General features: G+C 40.2%; 1 protein-coding gene across 1 annotated transcript in view; it reads right to left on the bottom strand.

Annotated features, from left to right (window-relative positions):
• The window catches only part of map3k15 (mitogen-activated protein kinase kinase kinase 15), a 127550-nt gene that overhangs the window by 62946 nt on the left and 39405 nt on the right, over positions 1-25199 (bottom strand). The window contains exons 3-11 of the mRNA XM_048602720.1: positions 23634-23830; positions 22168-22336; positions 21293-21399; positions 16219-16389; positions 12945-13057; positions 10698-10857; positions 7290-7440; positions 4249-4356; positions 1013-1062 (exon numbers count right to left, since the gene is read on the bottom strand). Of these exons, the coding sequence (XP_048458677.1) occupies positions 1013-1062; positions 4249-4356; positions 7290-7440; positions 10698-10857; positions 12945-13057; positions 16219-16389; positions 21293-21399; positions 22168-22336; positions 23634-23830 (1226 nt within the window). The remainder of the gene's footprint in view (positions 1-1012; positions 1063-4248; positions 4357-7289; positions 7441-10697; positions 10858-12944; positions 13058-16218; positions 16390-21292; positions 21400-22167; positions 22337-23633; positions 23831-25199) is intronic.

Below are 25199 nucleotides of genomic sequence, written 5' to 3'. Positions count from 1 at the left end.
CTTCAGGCCCGAAATGTCAGCCTTCCTGCTCCTCTGATGCTGCTTGGCCTGCTGTGTTCATCCAGCTCTACACCTTGTTATCTCAGATTCTCCAGCATCTGCAGTTCCTACTATCTCTAAAACAATTCTATCCCCATCAGATCTTTTTCACATAGTTACAACCTCTTGCTGCACAGCATCATATCGACTACTGGCCAACACTAAGTGACAAATCTGAGAAGCACAAGAACATAGGGCCCAGACTATCCAGTTTTCACTCTGAACTTTTAAGTCGACAGAAGTTACCACTTTCACAACTGTGACCTAGATTGAAGAGAAAAAATAAACAAAAATCAAAAGTGGTCTTGGATAAACTGAGCTTATGAAATCCTGGTATTTACACAGAAGATGGCATTGATGCTGCCATATGCCAATGTGATGCCAAATCAGTAAGCCAACTTTGACTCGCATGCTAACACATAAGTGCCCAGAAAGAGAAGAACTTTTAGAGGGAACCACCATTTAAAAAGCTCAAAAATTAAAAGGAGATATCCATCTCCCAACCAGGTAAACATCCAAATCTTGTTTAAACAATAAAGCAGAAACAATGCCTCTTCTCTGCTCGTCAAAACAAAGCAAAAGTGGACGAACATTTTTTCCACTGTGGAACAACACATTGTTCAGAATTAGTGTGTTTTGTGAAGAAGTAGTTGCATTTTATTGATGTTTAAATAGCTTATACGGGAAAATGTAACTTAATCAAAAAAGCTAATGGAAAACCCAAAAGTGAACCTATTTGTTACAAACCACATCAACCACATCAAATTGGCAGTATTAACCACAATTGCCATCTATCATTTTAAACAAGATTTTCTGATCTATTTATGATTGCTGTCAGATGTAAGTCAGATGGAGTTGAATAGGAAATGCAAATACTTACTCGAATACTCACTAGTTTAAATTTACATTTTAATGAAGGGTTACACCACAGAATTTTCCTTTATACAATACATGTGCTATTACACATACACACCTTATACCTTTAATGGATGAGGATGTAAAATTCCATTCATGAATCCCCTTCTGTTGAAAAGATAATAATAGGTACAAGGGTTACATCAACAATAAATAATATTAAATGCAATAGTTACGTTACATTCTATTGTTTTAATGTTGCTAAATACAAAGTGCCTGCTGTGACTGAGTGTCTTAGTAGTTAAGGAAAAAAACCACAACAAATGAAAAAAAAGTTCTATCTAAATTCTTGCAGTCTGAATACAGAGTTTAATGCTGTTCATTTTCTTACCCACATCCGACTGGATCAGTTAAGTCTCACTGTCATGTTTAGTGTATACTACAGCAAACAAGATACGGTGTGAATCTAGTCCAGTATAAACAGTACGATTGGAGACCGAGACTAGGCTAAGCACATGTGGGCTATTTATTTGTCACTTAGCATTTCTGGTTTGAGCAAAAGCCACACAAATAACGTGTATTTTTTGCAGCGATTAACATAATTCCAATATGATTGCATGTGTTTTGTAGTATTTCTACTGATATTAATTGTAATACCTTGCCAATGTGAATGGCAGTCAATTAACAGAAATGGTACTGTTTGAATTTCTGGGAATTCGGAGTTTTAACTTGAGTAAATCAAGGATCTTAAATCTTTCCAGATTTGGTTAGTTTTTTTCCCCCCTAAGTTAACCATTGTAGCACTGCCAAAAAATAAAGTTTATAAAAGATATCTCTACAGCCTGGAGACAGTCCAGTGTGGAGGCATAATGTATTTATATTATGTTGCAACATACTGAGTCAGGTATGGAGTAAATATAATGAACATACAACGTATAACAGGAAGTGGCTGGCTGGTCCATTGTCCTTTGATAAATAGGACAAACATGCTTAAAATTCTCGAACATTCTCAAGTGTATCTATGTATCTCTCACCATGTATCTTAACTATCTCCTTTAAATATATGATCTGCGTTGATCCAACTCTGTCAGTGACCTAAGTATGGCAAAATAATCTAAGCTCAACTTGGGAACATACTTAGCGAAGTTCTTCAATTACTCCTAAAGGTAGTTAAATAAATTCCAGGAGAAAATGGTGACTGGAAGACATGTTCTGATCAAAATCCCTCACCTTCTATTTGTAGTCAGCCAGAATCAGAAGTGCCTCTAACTCTCTTTTAATGTTTATAGCCTAGTGGTATTTTCGCTGGACTGTTAACCCAGAGACCCAGATAATGTTCTGGAGACCTGGGTTCGAATCCCGCCATGGCAGATGGTGGAATGTGAATTCAATAAATATTAGAATTAAGAGTCTAATGATGACCATGAATCCACTGTCGATTGTTGGAAAAACCCATCTGGTTCACTAATGTTGTTTAGGGAAGGAAACTGCCTTCCTTAAGTGGTCTGGCCTACATGTGACTTCAGACCCACAGCAATGTGGTTGGCTCTTAACTGCCCTCTGGGCAATAAATGCTGTCTAGCCAGCAGCGTCCTCATCCCGTGAATGAATAAAGAAGAAAAACAACTACAAAAGTCGGCAGCTTGTCCCATAGATCGATGATTTTCTACCAAAAGAACCACCTTCTGACATCAAATCTAGTTCAAACACCTCTCCACCACACACTCATGTCTTCTGATCCTTCTCAATCTTTCTATCTTAAATATCCTGTCCACCTGGACCAAATCTAATCCTTTCATTAAAAACCAAAAGAACTGCATATGCTGTAAATCAGAAACAAGAAGAGAAATTGCTGGAAAAGCTCAGAGGGTCTGGCAGCATCTGCAGAGAGAAATCAGAGTTAATGTTTTGGATCGAGTGACCCTTCCTCACAACTGTTTTAAACAATTATATAAGTAACCTTAATTCTGAACGTTTAGTTTCGAGTAGGAGCGTAAATGTCTGCAACTTATCTTACAGCCCTCAGAACAAATCAGTAGATAAAGCATTTGTAAGTTGTATCTGAATGGGCACAATCCACAACTGGAACTGTAAATTTATTTTGTAAGGCAAAATAGATCTTTTTTGTTCTTTCATGGGATGTAGATGTTACTGGTAAAGCCAGCATTTGCTGTCTGTCCTGAAGTGCCCTTGGACCAAATGACTTCAGGATATTTCATAGGGTAGTTAAGAGTCAACCATGTTGCTGTGTGTCTAGAGTCACATGTAGGCCACAGCAGGTAAGAAATACTGGTTTTCTTCCCTAAGCATGATGGCTTTGTGCCCACTACTTCTGATACATGTATTATGTTCCAGATTTATTAATTTAATTCTATCAGCTGCCATGCTTCAATTTCAACCCCTAGCCCCAGGACATTAACCTGGGCTTCTAATAGTCCATTGAAATTAAGCGTCAACACCTCTCCACAATGGGCAACACGCTCCTCCTGGGACATGATTCACAGCTCTTTCCAATGTTTTAACTGCAGCAAAAATGGGCTTTAAGGTTCTGATAGTCATTGCATGTGACTCATAATAGCAATCTTCTTTTGCCATCTGGGCAACAATGTGTGGTTTTCATGGACTTTTTTCTGTTTCCAGCATTTTCTGTTTTTCTCTTTATTTCATGTTTCCAGCATCTGCTGTATTTTTCTTCTGTTTTTTAATAGTTCCTTCGTAGAACAGAACTTAAATACTACTAAAAGAGACTCAAAGCTGAACGTTTTTGAATTGCACTCATCAGGGCTGAAATATGAGAGCACTTTTCAATGAATCCCCAGTCCCCTTTAGTTTCTGCTTGCTTGTTTTCAATTAACTATTCTACTCTCCTGAAGATACAGAGGGAATATTGTTCTACGGTTCTCTTCAGTACTTCAGCTAAATGGCCTCTCTTCATGTCTGGACTTAGATGATGACTTTTCACAATCTATTTTATCAAGGTGGGACTGAGAAGACCTCAGGATGTCAAAGTTCAAACCTTTCTTTACCTGACATGTATATTTCCCATCTTGCTTGAGACCAGCAATATTTCTGATAAGGTTTTGACAATTTGCAATCAGACCATCAGATTTTATAATTTAGAGAAGTGATGCATCTATAATCTGGCCATTTGTTTCCAATACCAGCTGAATTCTTTTCTCTCTGCTTAAGCTGGGGTGCTGAGGCTAACTCCAGTACTCCCAATACTGCCTTGGATAAAATCAGATAAGTGAACCACAGATTTCCTTGGCTTGTAAGTTTCAGAAAACAATCAGCAAAGAAGAATTCACAATAAGCTGCAAATGAAATGAAAGGTGTGATTTCTCCCAATCGTACCATTTCCTCTGATGAGACATGCCAAATGGATACTGTTTTCTCATCTGCCTCACTGTTTATGGATATGTAGGATGGCTGGTAGATATTTGTTGGTTCAAGAATCAAAACCTAAGACAGAACAGAAGAATCCATAATCCTGAAACTGTGAACAAAACAGTGGATTATTCAATACTTTTACGTCTTCGGTTACATCTACAATGTGTGATATCAAAGACACTTGCATCAAATTCTCCGCTATTTCAATTGAAGCATCAATTGTAAACAGATCCAGAGGAATTACACTCGATTAAGACATTAATTAGTGGTATTGCACATCATAACATCAACACAGAAGTACATTTCAGATTATTACTTTTGTCAAATACATTTAATTTTGATTCCCAAATAAACCAAGTGCGATATGGTTAGAGTAATAATAATGCTTAAATATATAATAAAAAGAATTAAACAATATATTCAAGTGTGAAGGCAATAAAATACTTTAAAGATCTTTGATTTACGTAATTAACACAACTGAGCTAGTTCAGACTATGCTTGAAATAATTCCTCGTTCTTTGTCAGAGAAACAGGGAAGCATTCATGTTGTCACTGGACAAGTAACATAAAGGCCTCATGCTGTGGGGAGACAGGCTCATACCCCACAACCTCAGCTGGTGAAATTTAAATTCAATGAATAAATTTGCAGTATAAGTCTCATAATGGTGATAATAACTATCTGGTTCACAAATATTCTTTAGGAACAGAAACCCACTGTCCTACTCAGTTAGGTCAACATGGAACTTCAAACAATGTGGTTAACTCTTAACTGCCCTCTGAAATGGCCAAACAAGCCACTCAGGTCAAAAGAGAGAGGCAACAAATGACAGCGATGTCAATGATGTCATATTCCAATAAAGAATAAAATATATTATGCAAAGACCATCTCACACACTTACATATTTTTGTACAGAGTTAATTGCAGGAACAGTTCTGAATCTGAGATAAGAAAACTGTGTGACATGGGTTTTTAGCACAGTGGGAGCTCTTCCCAATCCTGCATACAACTTAGATTCAAGCCCATTTCTAGGGGCAAGGATAATTTCCTTTACAAAAATGGATTTTGGGATCATTTATTTGTGGATTTTAGGACCATTTACTATGTTCCTCACTTCTGGTTCAGTGTATAGGAATAGACATTCAGTCTTTCAAACCTGTTTCTTCATTCATTGAGATTATGGCTGTTTTGCATCTTAAATCTTTTCGCATTTATCAATTCCATGTTGAAGACAAAAAAAATTCATCAATTGATATCCAATTTCTACCGCTGATTTTGTGGAAGTGACATCCACATAATCTTTGCATGAAGGCATTTTTCCAATTTATCTCCTGAATGATTTGGCTATTATTTAAATGGATAATTTCCTGAACTGAATGCACTTTGGAAGCATCTGCAATTTCCTCACATTCTTCCTTTAAAATCCTGGGCTGGAGGAATAAAATAGATGGAAATGTGCTGCATAGATCCTGTACATTGATACAAGTTGCCACTGTGTCAGTGGGTCATGGGCTCGAGCCCCACAAACTCTGTTCCACCCACGCAGAGACTGCACACAAAACATAGATTGAAATATCAGCGCAGTCATGAAATATGCTGTACTGTCGGACGTGCTGTCTCTCAGGAAACATATTAAACAAAATTCCTGTTTGCCCTCTTAGGTGGATGCAAAAGATGCCAAGAGACTATTCACAGAAGAGCAGAGGAGAGTTCCCCAATGTCTAGGCAAGGTTATTCCTTCACTAAAATAGATTCTGATCAGTTTGGTGGACTTTACCATTTATAAATTGGCCACCAAATTCCCTACATTACAATAGTAACTTTACTTCAAAATATACCCAGTTGGCCGGAAACCATTTTGGAATGTCGAGAGATCATAAAAGGAGCTAAAAAATACAAAACAAATTTAATTGATGGCATGAGCTAAAAAAAAATACTTTTCTCATTTTGGTTCTCTCATTTCTGACTTATGGTTGATTCTGTTACTGAATATAAATCATATAAATCCTAAAGCCGATGAGATCTTAATAAAAAACACATTTTGTAAACAGAGCCAGTGTCCATTCAGATCTCTAAATCTTGTTGTGGATGTGCTGACCTTAGCTTTCCAGAAGTTTTCTCAGGGTAGGTTATACCCATACTATTTCCTCTGTGAATACGAAAAATGGCCACCTCACAATAAACTGTCTACCTCCAATGGAGCACAAGCAGAAGCTCAGGGCCAACTTGGCTACCTGCCCTTCTGGTTGGGGACAAAGCACACTTGAAGAAGGAAGGTAATGGGCATCCCTTAAGAGAACTAGAGCAGCATATCACAGCGTTCGGTTTGGCAATGATCATCTAAAGCAGGCAATAATAAGATCAGCCTCCTGTTTACATTGCAATTCCAACCAACCTGCTATGGCTTGAAGTCAAAGTTACCTCCAATAAGTATCTGACATCAGCTCGCATTGCCAATGGATGGGGCAGAAGGTAATCCTGGGGTTTTTCTCCATTAGGATGGGAAATCTGAATGATCATATGTCACTAAACAGTTGTGAAGTGTTGTAAAGAACATTAATTTAAGTTAAAGTAGCTCAATCCTTTGTCATCTGCCTGACAGCCAGATGCAAAATTTGAAGACACCCTCAAACAAAATAGAGGACAATGTGCAAAAGCAAAACAAGTCCAAAATTTCCAAAATGGGAGTTGAGGGAGGCTGGGAAATATTAAGGAAATTCTGAGGCAGCGATAACTCACTCTAATTGACTGCAGTGTCCTCAGGTTCAGGAGTAAGTATAAAGATTCTAGTTCCTGATCACCATCCAGTGTCTATGGGTATGTCAGATGATAAACAAGAGCTTTTCCCAAGAGCTGATCATAGCATCAATACATACTGCTTGTGTTAACACACCACTGTTGGGGATTTGTGAAACAGTTAGTGGGGCTAGCACTGTTAGTAGACAGAATCCCCACCCACACAGCAGAAGGGGAGAAAATTGGTAAAAGACAAAGAGAAATCTCCTACCGGAAAACGTAATCCATGGATATTAGTCTTTGTTGCTTCCACAATGATGTCCATCCAGAAGTTGAGACATTCCTGTTTTGGGGAATGATCATTGTTGATTTTCTGGAATTGCTGCAGCAAGATCAGGTTCTGAACTAATGATTTCATGTACCTGAAAAAAAGGGGCAGAAAAATAGCTCAGCGTTTACACTTTCAAAATACACTGAACATTTCCTTTGAAATGAATCTAAGGCATACAATTCCAGGGCAGTCAGTGATTTCCTAGTGAGTAGCTACTCTATAAAACATATAAACTAAATTATAAACTAAATCATCCGGCTTCAAATCAGTATCCAGCATTTTGCTTTTGCTATCATTATTCTTAAACCTTAAAATTTATCTTCTTGTTATTGACTAGCGTTCTTCTTTTGAGATTTTAATTAGTGATCGTGGACGATGTTCAGAGAGGGCAGACTTTCTGGGAACGAGTATATTCCTGCACTTCAAACAAATCTGGCATCAGGATGAGGCATTATTCACACCTGATCACACAAACTGCAAACTCAGTGAGTGGTGCTTCGTAATCATAAGAAAAGTAAGGGAGTTGAGAGAAAGCGAATTTTCAACTGTACATATTGGAAACTACCTATGCACCCTTTGCTTTGGGCTTTCATCAACACAATAAAACTGGACAATCCAATCATGCTGTTGTCTGGATGTCCCAGCAAACTGGAGGAATTCCCCAAATTGTTTAGCGACCCACCAATACAGACCTAGTGACATTACACTATGGTTGCTGTGAATTGAACCTGACATTGCACTATGGCCCCTTGTGGCTTTGAAATGAACTCAAGGATTCATCTAAGTGATTTAAATAAATTCTAAATAATTGACTGATTCCTGCAGCATTGCATTCAAATTATCTTGTTAACACAAAATTACGCATGCATGCCTATTCTCTACTTCTTATTAGCTAACCAATCCTCTATCCATGTTAATATGTCACCCCCTACATCATAAGCTCTTGTTTTGTGCAGTAACCTTTGGTGTGGCACCTTGTCAAATGCAATCAAAGTCTTAAGTACAACATATCCAAAAGGTTTCTCTACATCTACATTGTTTATTGCTTCATAAATGAACTCTAATAAATCACTGATTATCACTCTTCATTGAGATAGAGTCATAGAGATGTATAGCACGGAAACAGACCCTTCGTTCAAACTTGTCCATACTGACCAGATATCCTAAATTAATCTAGTCCCATTTGCCAGTATTTGGCCCATATCCATCTAAACCCTTCCTTTTCATGTACTCATCCAGATGCCTTTTAAATGTTGTAATTGTACCGGCCTCCACCACTTCCTCTGGCAGCTCATTCCATACACGCACCACCCTCTGTGTGAAAATGGTGCCCCTTAGGTCCTTTTCAAATTTTTCCACTCTTAACTTAAACCTATTCTGAGGCTCCACTGATTATGTTACCTAGCGTGGTGATGGAACGTCTGAACAAAAACAAACCAGCTCGGCGAGCAAGTCAATAACCTCATCCACAACCTGAGCTACAGATCTTTGCCAAAACTTTGAACCTATTCCCTCCAGTTTTGAATGTCTGCCACCCTGGGGAAAAGACCTTGGCGATTCACCCTATCCATGCCCCTCATGATTTTATAAACCTTTATATGGTCACCCCTCAGCCTCTGACGGTCCAGGGAAAATAGCCCCAGTCTATTCAGCCTCTCCCTCTAGCTCAAATCCTCCAATCCTGGCAACATCCTTGTCAATCTTTTATGAATGCTTTCAAATATCACAACATCCTTCCTATAGCAGGGAGACCAGAATTGCATGCAATATTCCAAAAGTAGTCTGGCCAATGCTCTATACAGCTGCAACATGGCGTCCCAACTCCTATACTCAATGCGCTGACCAATAAAGGCAAGAATACCAAACATCTTCTTCACTATCCTTTCTACCTGTGATTCTACTTTCAAGGAACTATTAACCTGCACTCCAAGGTCTCTTTGTTCAGCAACACTCCCCAGGACCTTACCATGAAGTGTATAAATCTTGCCCTGATGTGCCTTTCCAAAATACAACACCTCACATTTATCTAAATTAAACTCCATCTGCCACTCTTCAGCCCAATGGCCCATCTGATCAAGATCCCATTGTACTTTGAGGTAACATTCTTCACTGTCCACTACACCTCCAATATAGCTGTCATCTGCAAACTTACTAACCATACTCTTATGTTCACATCAAAATCATTTGTATAAATGATGAAAAGCAATGAACCCAGCACTGATCCTTCTAGCACACCACCAGTCACAGGCCTCCAGTCTGAAAAGCACCTCTACCACCACCCTCTGTCTTCTTTCTTTGAGCCAGTTCTGTATCAAAATGATTAGTTCTCCCTGTATTCCATGTGATCTAACCTTACTAACCAGTCTACTATGAGGAACCTTGTTGAATGCCTTACTGAAGTCCAAACAGAGCACTTCCACTGCTCCTTCCTCATCAATCCTTTAGTACTTCTTCAAATCCATGTTGACTATCCCTAATTAGTCCTCGCCTTTCCAAATCTATGTAAATTTTGTCCTTCAGGATTCCCTCCAACAACTTGCCCTTTACCAATGTCAGGCCCACTAATCTATAATTCCCTGGTTTTTCCTGATCACCTTTCTTAAATAGTGGGACCACGTTAGCCAAACCTCCAGTCTTTCAGCACCTCAGCAAGCCCAACAATCACTTCCCTAGCTTCCCACACAGTTCTAGGATACACCTGATCAAGTTCCAAGGATTTATTCACCTTTATGCATTTTAAGACGTCCAGCACCTCTTCCTCTGTAATACGGACATTTTTCAAGATGTTGCTATTTATTTCCCCACGTTTTCTATTTCCCACATCCTTCTCCACAGTAAACACTGATACAAAATATTCATTTAGTATCTTCCCCATCTCCTGCGGTTCCACACACAGGCGGCCTCGCTGATCTTAAAGGGCCCCTATTCTCTTATTCCTAAAATATGTGTAACTTGCAAATTCTAATAGGCACCTCATTCCTCAAAAGCTGCTCCAATCTTTTGCTTCCAATGCAGTGCTCCTCCATAAAAACTGTTTTAAAAAAGGCAACTGCAATCGTAAGAAAAATCAGGAGTAAAGTTGGTTTTGATTCACTGTTTATATTTCAATTCGCGAGTCAAACTTGCTCAGTTCTACCGCCATGGTCTCACTGCATTTAATCTTAAATTTAATATGCAAAATGGACAATAACAAAGCAGTTGCACTTTTACAGACCTGCCCGGACTTTTCTAACCATTGATTCAATAGCTGCTAAAACCACTGTCATCCTCAAGTAATACTTACTCTCAGTTATGTTCTGATGGAGTCAGACTCAAACTCATCCAATTCACTTGAACAACGATTCTTACCAAAAAGGGGGCTTGAGTTTAAAGAGTTTCTCGGCTGCTTGCACTGCCTTATTGATGTCCTTGGCTAACATGCTGACTGTGAAGAAGTGGCCCACATCGTAGTAGTTGTTCATTTGGTCCAGATTTCCTTTCCTACCCAGCAGACTGTTCAGTCGCATGCCTATCCAAGAGGTGAATTGATAGCTGTAAGTGCAGACACTCTGTAAAAGGACGCTGTTCATATTTCATCATTCCTATGTTTTGGTGCTCATAGCTACAGGATTTTAAACAGTAAATGAAGCAGTTGGTTTAACGAGCAGAAGTGGTACTGACCTATAAATAACAGGAATGCACTATGTTTGATCTCTGGTCATTCCTGGGACAACAGATTCCCCACCCTTTTCTTGATATCTTTGTTGAAAATGGGCAGAAGTTCTGAACCCAAAGGCCATCTAGCAAACATCAGGGCATAGGTAGCTTGCCTGGATTCCAGGCCAGTCTGCAGCCATTTCCACAGGAATGAACCAAACCTGTGACAAGTGCTGTATCATGAATGTCCCTTCAGGAACAAATACTTCTGATCTCCGTTGCATATGTGCATTTGCAGCTATCAGCACATTGCCTATCCAAACAAACAATCTGAAAAGTTACACTTGAATTATTTTGATAGATAATGAAAAAGACCAAAACCTTAGAAAGGAATCAGCATATTTAAACATATTTAACATATTTAAACAATTATAGCACAGGCAAAGTTGTTTCCCATGCTCTGCTAGGGAGACCCATCTATTGGCAGTGCAACTTGGAAATGGTTGGAAAATCATAGTGGCAGCACATAGGAATTTCCAACGGCAAACTCCCTGGACACAAAGTTGGAGAGTAGTTGCTGAGGCAAGGACTAGGATGCTTTCCAAAGGATGCTTTGTCAAAATCAATATTTTTCACCTCAGGAATCCAGAGTGATCAGCAAATATGGTCATCTAATGCTCCAAACGCTCTTTGCACTCAAAAGGATATTATCCAGTGTTGTTGATGAAAGAGCATCACCAAGGATCAAATTGAAAACTGGCCCTATGTCACTTAACCTCATGTCACCATAACAAGGCAAATTACAGAATTCTACTGAGATTTCTTAACTGCCCTGAACACCAGGAACAGGCGGAAAGGCAGGCTGTGAGAGGGATACAAAAAGTTTACGTGAGATATTGGTAGGTTAAGTAAGTGAGCAAAATGCTGGCAAATGGAGTATAAAGAGGGCAAATACGAAGTTGTTCATTTCGGAAGGGAAAACAAAAGAACATGTTGTTATTTTAATAGAGAAAAACTGCAGAAAGCTGCCACATAAAGGGACTTGGGTGTGCTTGTGCATGAAACACATTAAGCTAGTTTAGCAGGTAATCAGGAAGTTTAATGGAATTTTGGCCCTTATTTTAAAGGGATTGACGTATAAGAATAAGGAGGTCTTACTGCAACTGTACAAGGTGCTGGTGATACCGAGAGCTGTTGTGGTCTCCTGATTTAAAAGATAGTATTTCATTTGAGGCAGTTCAGAGAAGGTTTACTTGGCCTGAAACGTTGATTCTCCTGCTGCTCTGATGCTGCCTGACCTCCAGCTCCACACTATATTGACTCTGACTCCAGCATCTGCAGTTCTTGCTCTCCACTTGGATGATCCCCGGGATGGAAGGATTGTCCTATAAGCAAAAGCTAAACAGATTGGGATTCTACTCACTGGAGTTTAGAAGAACGAGAGGCAATCTCATCAAAAGATGTAGGATTCTTAAGCGGTTTGACAGGGTAAATGCTGAGAGGATGTTTCCACTCATGAATAAAGGGACACTAATTTAAGGCTGAGATGTGAGGAGGACTTTGTTCTCTCAAAGAATTGTTATAACTCATTGTCACAGACAGCTGTGGGGATAGGGTGCTTTGTGTATTTTTAAGGCTGAGATGGATAGATTTTTGATCAGTTGGGGAATCAAGGGTTATGAGGAGAGGGCAGGCAAGTGGAAGTGAGGAACGTCGGGTCAGCCATGACCCTATCTAATGGTACAGTATGGTTGAGGGACTGAATGACCTACTCCTATTCCTATTCCTATTCCTTATGGTCTTAAATCACTTTTGAAACTGTCAGTACAACGCAAGCAACATTCAGTGTCGGGTCCCTGTACCTCCTAATTGTGCAGAGGAACATTAAATTATGGTGGGGTTCATAAACTTTGTTTTGAATAAAATTAAACGCTCATGCTTTAACATTGATGTACTCACCAATTTTTCTCAGTTCCATTGAGCTTTCAAACTGCTGACCAGCCGTAATTAGGAGAATGGCCAAATTAGTCCCAGAATATAGGGCTGGTTGGAGCTCAAAGCCTTTGCGATACCTGATTATATGTAGAAACAAATGGACTTATTCATTCAATCAGTGGGAACAGTACTGTCTACACACTGATCCCAAAAGTTATCAATAGCTGTCCAACACTTCAAAAACGACTCTAAAAATGGACCTATGTGGTTGCATTGTAGCTGGCATGTAGTTATACTTAACAAGCGATAGAAAACAGATTCATCATGACTTACAATTAGGAAGGTGATGGCCTAGTGGTATTATTGCTAGACTATTAATCTAGAGACTCAGGTAATGTTCTGGGCACCAACGTTTAAATCCCACCAAGGCAGGAGGTGGAATTTGAATTTAATAAAAATCTGGAATTTGGAGTCTGATGATAACCATGAAACCATTGTCGATTGTTGGGAAAACCCATCTGGTTCACCAACTCCTTTTGGGGAAGGAAACTGCTGTACTTACCTGGTCTGGCCTATGTGAGTCCAGATCCACAAAAGTGTGGTTGATTCTTAACTGTCTTCTTGGCAATTACGGATGGGCAATAAATAGAAGTCTGGCCAGCAATGCCCATATCCCATGAATGAATTTTTAAAAAGCTTCCGATAACTCAGAATTTTGATAATTGCATAGCAAATAATTAAGGGGAAAACTGCTCAAATTCTCCTTAATTTATGTGGGGAAATGACATGTCTTTGTGGATCTATATTGGAATTATTTGTGGCTGAGTCTGATTTTTAAGGCTTACACTTTGAAACATTGATCTGTAGATTTGTTTTGTTGCCTCTCTAGCATATGTTGCAGCATCTAATCCTGTCCCCGTTTCTGAGGTAGGCCAAACTCCGACACTTGTCTTCAAACAATGCCTCTTCACTTGGACACCTGTATCTATGTAGTGTACTGAACTTGCACCAAAGAGGGAGCTAACAGAGCCAGAATCTACAGTGAGATAGTCAGAACTGCACATGCTGGAGTCAGAGATAACACAGTGTGGAGCTGGAGGAAGACGGCAGACCAGGCAGCATCAGAGGAGCAGGAAAGCCGACATTTCGGGTCAGGACCCTTCTTCAGATTTCGTCAGCTTTCCTGCTCCTCTGATGCTGCCTGGCCTGCTGTGTTCCTCCAGCTCCACGCTGTGTTGTCCCAGAATCCACAGTGTCGCCTATCATGATGAGGCTGATGAATAGGCACTCATGTGATGAATAGGTAGTCCACAATCCATTTACAAGAAAACTAAATAAACCTGAAAGAATCAAACTGAAATTGGGTGTCAGTCTGAGTTGATGTGGCATGTATATTGGGTTCTCTTGAAGTAAATTAGGGTTAATTCCAGATTTCGTGAAATCAGCTATTTACCATTCTGGTCCTGCGGTAAGATCACCCTGAAATCTCTGGAATGGAGTGAAAAGCTTCTGAAGAGTTACAGATTTTGACCTTAATTAAGGCTTCCTTTCAGTATCCACAAGGATGCTGGAAGCTACAGGAGCTCGTGGTCAAATACTGGATTTTAATTGTGTGTGCCAACTCTATGATGCATTTGGGACAAATTGCAGAATCCACCTCTGACAAGAGGGGAATGACAAAGTATTGCCACTGTCATCTATCCTATTACATGTCTTCAAAAATATGTTGGATGACATTGTGTGGGCTGCTCTTAGCAAAATGATTAGGCTCCAGTGTGAACAAATCTGAGCATGGATTAGAGTACCAGGCACATGGAACAGTAACTGTAAAATGAATGTGTGCCATGTCCCCCGCATGACTATCTAATCTCCAAACCATGGAGGAAAATACAATGTAGACGGACACCATTCAGTCCATCGTGCCAACAATTTGAAGGGTTATCTCATTAGCTCCACTCCTCTGCACCTTGCATAGTCCTGCAAGTCTTCCTTTAAATGTATATATTGAATTCCCTTTCCAAAGGTATGAATGAATCATGTTTCAACACCCTTTTCAGATAACTCACTGTTTAAAACAATTTTAATCTCACCCCAGTATTTGTATTATAATCCTGAATCTGCATCCTCTATTTACTAACCTCAACACCAACCCGTCCCTTACCAATAGCTCTTAAATAATTTCTCATCAGCCTGAACTGCACTATATAAATCTCCCCTTGTTATGGTCAGGTATGCATTAATTAGCTGAAAGGGCATTGAAGGCAGAATCATTAGTAATTTGTCAAATTCCCTTTTGAAAATAAAGGACCTAGACATGCAGGGTTATGGTGACAGGGTAAGCAATAGTCGGACAGTCTTTACAAAGATCCAACATAGACACAATGGGCTGAATAGTCCGACTCCAAGCTGTAAGATTCTATGTATTAAATTTTAACTGAAAAGTAGGTGAATCATATCATGGGCCTAGATGTAAATTTCTTGAAAAGGGAACTAAACCCATTTCGAAGCAGGTTTTAACACAGGTGACAAGAGGTGCTGGCATCCAAGCCACTTATGGGAAGCAGATAACCACAGCCATCTGCATTTCCTAAGCATTGGGAAACTTAGCAGCTGAAAGGAAACAAGAAGGACTGAATCCATGAGGCAAGTCCAACATCCACCACCTTGAACATTCACTGCAATAGCTTGCCAAAGTTTCTTTGATAGCACTTTCCAAACCCATGACCTTTACCACCTGTAGGAATAAGCGACCTGCAAGTCACATACCAATCCAAAGTGAAACTCTCTCTTTGTTCTTTCACTGATGAAAAGCCTGGAATTCCCTTCCTACATTATTTGTGGGTGTTATGGGCTGCAGCAGTTCGCTACCACTTTCAAGGGAAATTAAGGATGGGCAAAAAATGTCTACGAATACGAGCGATGTTCACACCACACAAATGAATTACCGCACTGCTTGTGGGTCAGGGGAAGCAATAGTGCGCTGTTGAAATGTCACAATTGTCTCAAACATTAATTGATGATCACTGAACCCCAGTCACTAGCAGACGCCCATAGCATTCACATTGTGATCCCTTCCAACTAGATCTCGTGCTTTCACTCCTGTGACTTGAATTGGCATCACAATGTTTTTCACTCACTTAACAAGCTTCCCAGCTCTTGCATGTCTTAGTCCAGTTCATTATATTATGGCTTTCCAAATTTGTCTTATGTACAGACTCTAGGTCAGAAAACAGTTCAATTGAAAAACAGAAATAAGGAGAACATTTCAACTCATTTCTAAAGAGGTGAATTTTCTTACCATTCCATGGCACTGTCTCGGTTCACTATATCATTGCAGTACGAGTCAAGAAAGAGGTCTTTATAAATTTTTCCACATAAGCAGTACATATCAGGGGCAGGCTGCTCACATGAATTCAGGATTTCAAGCATTACATTCAAGGCTTTTTCTCTGTCACCTGGGTAATTCCTCCTTCAGAGAGAAAAAATACAAACAGCACAACTTTTAAACAGTGTTGTACAGTCACTGCAGGATACTGGGCCAAGATTTACTGTGCTAACAAACAGTATTTTCTCATGAATGGTGCCTGCTGACATCGAAGCACACTTGGAACTAGGACTAAGCCAGAATGATTCTAGGATTGCACTCACCACCTACTCACGTATTAGTGCCAGTAATTAATAAATGGTCCTGTCGTAAGATGGCAGACTTGCCTTTCTATATAAACCTCAGTTCAATCTCAATACAGGGCAGAAGCAATAGTGGAGACTCTACTCTGCAGAACTTCCCCATCATTGTGAATGATGGTGGGAACATTCAAAGTAGTCAGCAAACACAACAGGAATCCTTGGGGAATGCCCAAAGCAGAAGCATTGAGTCACTCTCGGCTTTAGTGAATGCTGTGTGAAGACAGTCAAGCTCCAAAATCAGTCAGCCAAATGGCTTGTGCAACAGAAAGTCAGCATGGGGAGAACAGCTAGGAACCTCCTAGTCCAAGCTATAAAAGGTGGCAAATAAAAAGGTTGATCAAGAAGATCCCATTCAACAACATAGGACAAATGAAGTCATTCATCCTTGCTTGATACAGATACACCTCTGGACAGAAGTAAGTCCCCAGTCTTACCCAAGACTTTAGTTCATCAGGCTGACCCAGATCAGGTTTCTCATTGACCAAGTTGGCATTGATACCATACTGCTTCAGGTCTTGTTTCCAAACCTGATAAAGACCAGGTTAGTGTGCTCTTATATCCTATTGGTTACACTGATGAAAAAAACAGTTCTTTCCCAACTTTGTATTTTGCCATGTCTTCATCTATCCTAAGCTTTAATTAAGGTGCTTGACACCTACTTCAGTCTGAGTAGTAACACAGTTACTAACCACACTGGAGTTAATAAGTGCAGCCCAGAAAAATTCTGCATTCTTTCATAAATGACCTTTGTGACTATGGACTGAGCTAATCTAAAACTGCACGGAAGTTGGCATCTTAGCAGAGGCTCTATCTGATCTTTCACAGAAGACCTCACATTTCTGAAGAAGGGTCCCAACCCGAAAGTCAACTTTCCTGTTCCTCTGATGCTGCCTGGTCTGCTGTGTTCCTCCAGCTCCACACTGTGTTATCTCACTTTGTCCAAGCTGTTTATTCTGCCTAGCAAATTGAAATCTGTAAAAGTTCCTTCTCTGGGAAAGAAGATGATTTTCCTCAAGAGCTCATAGTTGAGTTTGTCCACTTGTTTTAAAGAAACCACAAGCCAGCAAGGGCTCTTAGAAATGGAAAGCAATGGGAAGAGGACACAGAAGCTGCCATTGCTCCTTGTCTGTGGTATGGTTGGAAACACCCTCAAAGGTGGGGAAAACTGCTCAGCCGGTGTGTTGTGCCATGGATGTAATTAAAGAGATTATTTCAGAATTCTAAAAAAAGTGGAAGCAGCACAACAGTTCCAAAGTGGGACATAATTGCAGAACCAAATTGACATAACCTATTCCTATCCACGAAATAGATGCTAATGAAGACAGAAAGGAATTTTTTTATCCCTGGGAGAATTTAGATTGGACAGAAGACCTTTGATACACAGTAGTTTCTGTTAAGGACAAGTAAATTAGGTACCAGGGCCTGTTTGCCCACCATTCACAATACTTTATATTTTCTTTGAGTCTCTAATGTTCAACTATAAGGTACAGGATGTATTCCAATGTTAAGTCACGGCAGCAAAGTGTCACATTTTGCAGTAATGGACATGAGTTTAGAGACAATTTGTATATCATTTCTAATCAACGGCATACTTCACTGAGCAGAGAAGCTTGCATTGCCCAGAAATTTCTTTACACCAAAACAACAGACAACGATGGTCTACTCTTCTGCATTGACACTCCATCCCCAGAACAGGTGAATTTTCCCGATATTCCATTCCTTTTTGAATAGATTGGACTTTGAATCTGACCATTTTACAGGCATCCAGAGTAACTGTCTAATGTGGGCTTTTGGCCTCTTTCCCAGGCTAATGAGGGCCTTAATTCCAGATATCAGGCCTTAACCTACCTATGGGGGAAGTTTCTCGCAGAAAATCAGTAGCATCCCTCTCCCATTGCCAGCGTTGAGTTTTGGGCTGGGTCAATGAGTACACAGGAGTCTCTCAGCACAGAGGCTATGGGTGAGGGCAGATGCGGGAGCTTTTTATATGTTGAGGTCTATGAAAGAGTGTCTATTGGCAACGGATCTATGATTGGGGAGTTATAAGCAGGGGATTTGTGAATAAGTATAAATGATTATCTATGACTAGAGATTTACAAGCAGGTTGTTCATGATTGAGGGTATCTGTGAGTTTGCGGGGAGAGAGGCGAGGGGGGTGGTTCCTGAGTTTGGGGTGGGGAGTGAGCAGGAGGGGTCCCATGTCAGTGAGTGGAGTTTCCTAAGCAGGGAGTCTGTGAGTGGCTGCTCTATGAATGTGGGATCTATGAGCAGAGGCCTGTAAATGTGGGTGGCTGCTGGATTGTACATGGGGGCTGTATATCAGACGGGATTCAATTTATGCATTTTATCAACCCACTCCCAGGAACTAATGGTAGGCAGGATAGGCATACAAATTGGATGTCAAGCCTAGGACTTCGTTGCTGGTCTACTCATCCATCGTTGGTCTACTCATCCATCGCTACTCTTTTGTGGTAGGAGGTCATGCGAGAAGGACAACCTAATCACCTGTCAGTATATCACTAAATCCCTTAAAAAGCCAATTAATGTCTACCTCAGCCTTGAATATATTTATTGACCCAGCCTGTAAAGTTCTCTGTGGTAAAGAATTCCACAGATTCACTACCGCATGAGAGAAGAAATACCTCTATCTCTGATTTGATTCACAAGCCCCCTTACTCTGAGATTATACCCTCTGGTCCCAATAAATCAGAGATATTTTTTAAGTGATCCAGCCAGCCTATGCCTCTTGCAAACCAGTGGGCTCTTTCAAAAAGGAAGAAACTGTCAGCAAAATGAGTGCAACAGGATTTGTGGATAAAAACTACTGAACTATCTTTCCAGTCTTCCCCTCTGTCCAAGTGTTCTTTTTTTCCACTGTCTGTGTTTGGGTATTGCATGTACGCGTGTGTTTGCATGTGCAAAGGGAGTTCATAATGGGATTAGGGTTTTAATCAGTAGTCAGTACGTGCTGATGGTCTATATCTGTTTACCTGTAACGACAGTCTAATTACTTGTAATAAATTGTGATTCTTGTTTAGTATAGAAACTTGGTCCAGGTTATCTATTGACCCATGTTTGTAAATCAGGAGAATTGGGGAATTTTACATACTTATTGTAAAATCTTTACCTTCTGTGATGAATCCAGGGGCTTAATTTCCAGTGCATTACAGTGGATGACAGCCACTCTGTGGCCAATCGAGGGTCCTAGCTTCAAAGGGGGAGGCATTCAGCACTGAGAGCCACTATCATCCCCTGCCTCCCTTTCCCTCGACCTGCAACATTCAATTCTCACTGTGTCCTTGCTGACCTGTGACCTACAGTCACTTGACAATCCTCGGACCTTGGTGGGTGCATTGCCACATCATATGATTAACTTCTAATTTCAAAGCTTAACAAATATGAACAGAGAGAAATTCCTCCAAGCCTGTCCACCGTTTAATTAAACATCTTTCACACATTATTCCGTACCTCTCAACTCTTCTCCAAGAAATAAAGTCTGTCGATCTCCATTTTGATCCCCATTAGATTCCTGACAACTTTTATTGGGGAGTGAAGTCCATGCATTCTCTATCCTTTGTTCGAATTAGCACTTTCTGACTTCACACCTAATTGATTGAGCTTTAATTTTAAGATGTTGTGTCACACTGACAACAGTGAGGAGCTACTATTGACTGGCAGCACATCTCAGCGGGCAGGACGCCCGCTACCTTGGTCTCGAATCCCGGGAAAGGATGGACAGCGATCGCTTAAGTGCCTGAAGGTACTGAATATCACTGGGCCTCCCGCATGGAAATGATGGGGTTCTCTGACCCGTGGGTAAGATCCCCATCAGATCCACTGAATCTGACCTCATGTTTCCAAATTATGAGGGCATAGTTTATATTCCCTTGTGCCTGTATTCCCAAGTTTTTAAAAGATTATGGAGTGATTCAATAGTGGTATTTAAAATGATATAGGTGTTCAACAGGATAATTGTAGATAAAACCACCTCTGGTAAGGGAATCTAAAAACAACAAGATACAACATCTTAAAATTAAAGCTAAATCAATTAGGTGTGAAGTCAGAAAGTGCTAATTCGAACAAAGGATAGAGAATGCATGGACTTCACTCCCCAATAAAAGTTGTCAGGAATCTAATGGGGATCAAAACGGAGATCGACAGACTTTATTTCTTGGAGAAGAGTTGAGAGGTACGGAATAATGTGTGAAAGATGTTTAATTAAACGGTGGACAGGCTTGGAGGAATCTCTCTCTGTTCATATTTGTTAAGCTTTGAAATTAAAAGTTTATCATATGATGTGGCTAGAATCACAGGTATTACTGAGCTTAGGTTATGCCACAGGTCCCTAATCGCATTTTGGTAACTGAATATAATTGATGGCTGCTTTTCATCTACCCTCATTTAGCATTGATTTAGAAAGTGCCTTACAAGACAAAATGATAACCCCACAAGGACTTAATGTGTATAAATGCATAGAATCAACAGCACATAAACAGGTCACTTATCCCAAGTGGTGTACACCAATTTCTATGCTGCACAGGGATCTCCTCTCCATCAACCTCACCTTCTATTCCTTTCTCTCTCATGTTTATTTAGCTGCATTAAATCACATGATCCTGGATACCACAGCCCCAGAAGACTAGAGGCAAGGTGTTCTCCCAGTTACTTCACAGCGGTAACTGTACCTGTTCAGTGCGAATGCATAGTGAAATTTGATGTTGTGCTGATTAGCCAGGTCACAGGTCGGCAACATCTCCAGCGTCTCTACCAGCTTGACCATGCCATCATAATCCTGTCAGAGGGAGAGTAAAAGAACTCTTAAAAAAAATTAACAGCCAAATCGAAAATAAAAATGGCATATTTCAGCTGCGGTAAAACCTTCTTAAAATTGTGACTTGAAACATCAGACAGAGAGCTACAAAGTGAGCTAAGGCTGACACTGTTTAATACTTACAAACAATACTGAGCATTTATGATCAAAATTTGATGCTGAGCCCATGAGGAGACACACGAAAGGAGAGAAGTTTATGGACTGGGAATTCCAGAAGTTAGGGCTTTGGCAGCTCAAGGCACAGCTGTCATTTGTGGAATGGTTAAAATAAGGAATATGCAAGAGGCTTATAGGGATAGAGGAAGCTTAAAGAGATAGAGAGGGCAAAAGCCATGGTGGAATTTGTAAAACAAGGGTGAGAATTTCAAAACTGAGGCAGTTCTCAATCACAAGCCAATGTAGGTCAGCAAGCAAAGGGATGGTGTTAAATGGAACTGGGTACAAGTCGGCACACAGGTAGCAATGGCATGGATAAGGGTTTGAGCAGCAGGTGAAGAGAGTTGAGGCACAATTGGGTGATGTTAAGGCCCAGTTTCCATTACACTCTTTTATTAAATGTCTTGGGAAGTTTTTTTGTTATAAGGAGCTACATAAATGCAATTTGTTGTTGGTGCATTGCGGTGTCTCTCTCTGTCTGGATGCTCTGTTGTTTTTCCGCAGTAAGAATTCCATGTAGTTTTCTAAGAACACAGTAAAGTATCTCTTACAAAGCACTTGGCTTCTCTGTACCTGGATGTCCCTGTATGAGAAAAGCAAGTTTGTGATAATGTCAGGCGTGACAACCTCAGTGCTTTCTATACGCTGCTTAATGCCAGTGAGTTGCTTGGCAAGTTCTTCTCCTTGGTATCTCTCCCTCAATTTTCGAATGTCGCTCAGCAGAGTATCCTTAACATATGTGCTGTGAACACAACAAGAGAGACTGCATAACAGGTATGACAAGAAATATTTTGTAAACGACAATTCAAGAGGTGACAAAATCGGTTTTACTGCTAGAACAGCAAATGTGTTGAGAACAAAATTGTGAACGCGATTGAGTTATTTATCTATGTATTTGATGCAGCTTCCAGACATCTGTTCCTACAATTGTAAAAACAATGACTGCAGGGAATTATTAAAAAGTCCTATTATAATTAGAAGATTGATAAAATGGAGAAGCTGGATACAAAAGCAGAGGGTGAAAAATTGAATTCTGAAACAGCATGGTATGTCTGGAACATAGGGTTGGGCACACTTCATTTTGAGCCAATTTTGACAAACTTCTACACTGCAAACCCCACAGCACCAAAGTATTTTAAACAAATGTCTAGCTTTACACGAATTTCTATGGCTCATGAAATCTTTTGATCATTACTCATTTTGGAAAAGCAAGCATCCAAACTTATCTAATTTTGGACTTGGTAGAAACAATTGCACTAATAAAATGTAGAAAGTATGTATTTATTTAGCTTAACTTAATAAACTAATAATTATTACGGTGGAGAACAGAGCTGCTGTGGAAGGAGACGAGATTTAACGTTTTACGTTTAGAGCACTAGTCTATTTTTATTCAAAAAGCAGATATCAGGCGGGTGGTTTGTGGTTTTTTTTCCTGTAAAAGAAGCAATAACTACCCAAGGAAGTTTGAAGCGCACGCCGAAATATTTACAGCAATTAAAACTAAAGTTCACTGGAATTTTCACACATCAGTAATGTGAACATGCTTCACATTTAGCCAGGTAAGGGTGGCATGGTGGCTCACTGCACCAGGGACCCGGGTTCAATTCCATCCTTGGGCAACTGTGTGGAGTTTGCACATTCTCCCAGTGTCTGCGTGGGTTTCCTCCGGGTGCTTCAGTTTCCTCCCACAGTCCAAAGATGTGCAGTTTAGGTGGATTAGCCATGCTAAATTGCGCCTGGCATCCAAGGATATGCAGGCTAGGTGGATTGGCCATGGGAAATGCAGGGTTACAGGGATAGGATCTGGGTGCCTGTTTGAGAGTCAGTGTGGATTCGATGGGCAGAATGGCCTACAACCACACTGTGGCGATTCTACAATTTTATGCCACGGTCACATTGTGCACCTGTAGAAACGCAAGTCTCATTTCACATCACGTTGATGTTTTTTTTCTACACTTCCCTTCTCCCCATCCATACTTTCAATTCACAGACCAAGTTGAAGTTTAAGTTAATATTTCTAGTCATATGAAAGTCAGTACCATGAGGGGGTAACTTCAATATCTTTTAGGAGACTGATAAATTTCTCCACCAATGGCTGGCAGAAAGGTCCCAGTAAGATGTCCCAATTTGGTTGTAAATACTCAGAAACTCTCCGTTGAAAATCATTCTCACAGCACAGGTAATCGTTGTTGGTGGTCGTCACATAGGGGATGAAATGATAGTTCCTGCTAGCAGCCTGGCAAAAAGAAAACACCTCTTTCAGTCAATTGACAAAGAAAAGATCTGGACTTCTTGTAAATCTAGTGGTTGTTTCTTATTTTGTTGATTGCAGGTCAGAGAAATCAGTGAGCAGAATGTGAACAGGACAATGGAGGCAAGTCTGTAAAGCTTATCTTTCAGTCCAAGTGCGATAAATTGCTAACTTCCAGTCCAGGCTTTACAACCTGAAGACAATAAGGTGCAGAGCTGGATGAACACAGCAGGCCAAGCAGCATCATAGGAGCAGCATTAAGACATCTCTGCCCTGGCTTTGAACCCATTTCAGCTCTGGCACTGTAAACTGCAGTAGGGTGAGATGGCATGCAACAGTGCCGCTTGCGGCTTAACTGTTATTCATGTGCATGGAAATGGACACAAAACCTTATACTGCTTCTCTGTTTCGTAGTATCTGTGGTAAAAAATATCATTGTATTCAAACAATTTTAATAGTGTAGCCCTTGTAACTTGTCTGTCACAATCCAGTTTCTTTCCTGCTTCATAAAGCAAAATTGAGCTTGTTCAGTACCAAGGGCTAGGTCTGACAGGCCTGCAAGTTGTGTAACTGACTAACTATCATTCAATACAACAAATGATAACTTCTGATGGACTTGCAAGTACATTTATATGAATGTATCTTCAGTTGCCTGATTTATTATGCCCAAGGTAACCAACCACAGAAGAAGGAAAAAGAAAAACTTGCATTAGTACAGCAACATTCAGGACCACAAGACATTTCAAAGTATCTTAAAGCTAATGAATGACATTTTAAAGTGTAGTTATTCTTTTAAAGGGGGAAATGTGGCAGCCAATTTTGTGCACAGCAAGCTCCAACAGACAGCAGTGTCATCATGACCAGATAATGTATTTTTGTGACGTTGATTCAGGAATAAATATTGGCCAGGCCACTACAGAGAACTAAAAACCGAAAGAACTGCGGACGCTGTAAATCAGGAACAAAAACAAAGTTGCTGGAAAAGCTCAGCAGGTCTGGCAGCATCTGTGAAGGAGAAAACAGAGTTAACGTTTCGGGTCCGGTGACCCTTCCTAAGTTCTGTTGCTGTTTACTGATACGTGTCAGGTTGACAAAGGAATCCAGGTCTGTTGTAGTTAGCACTGAATCTCAGCAAAAGCTGCTCTCCACTCGGAACAATGCTTCCAATATTATGCAGAAAGGAGACAGACATGGCCCTTGATCAGGAAATAAAGAATTAAGTACAAGAAAAAGAATACTGCAGCTGCAGGAGATCTGAAATAAAAACAGAGGGGGAGTTCTGAAGATCAGTCATATTGGATTTGAAATTCTAGGCCCGAAACGTCAGCCTTCCTGCTCTTCTGATGCTGCTTGG

Source organism: Rhincodon typus, chromosome 11, assembly GCF_021869965.1.
Source record: "Rhincodon typus isolate 14 chromosome 11, sRhiTyp1.1, whole genome shotgun sequence".
Classification (NCBI taxonomy): Eukaryota; Metazoa; Chordata; class Chondrichthyes; order Orectolobiformes; family Rhincodontidae; genus Rhincodon; species Rhincodon typus.
This window is presented reverse-complemented; position numbering and strand designations above follow the sequence as displayed.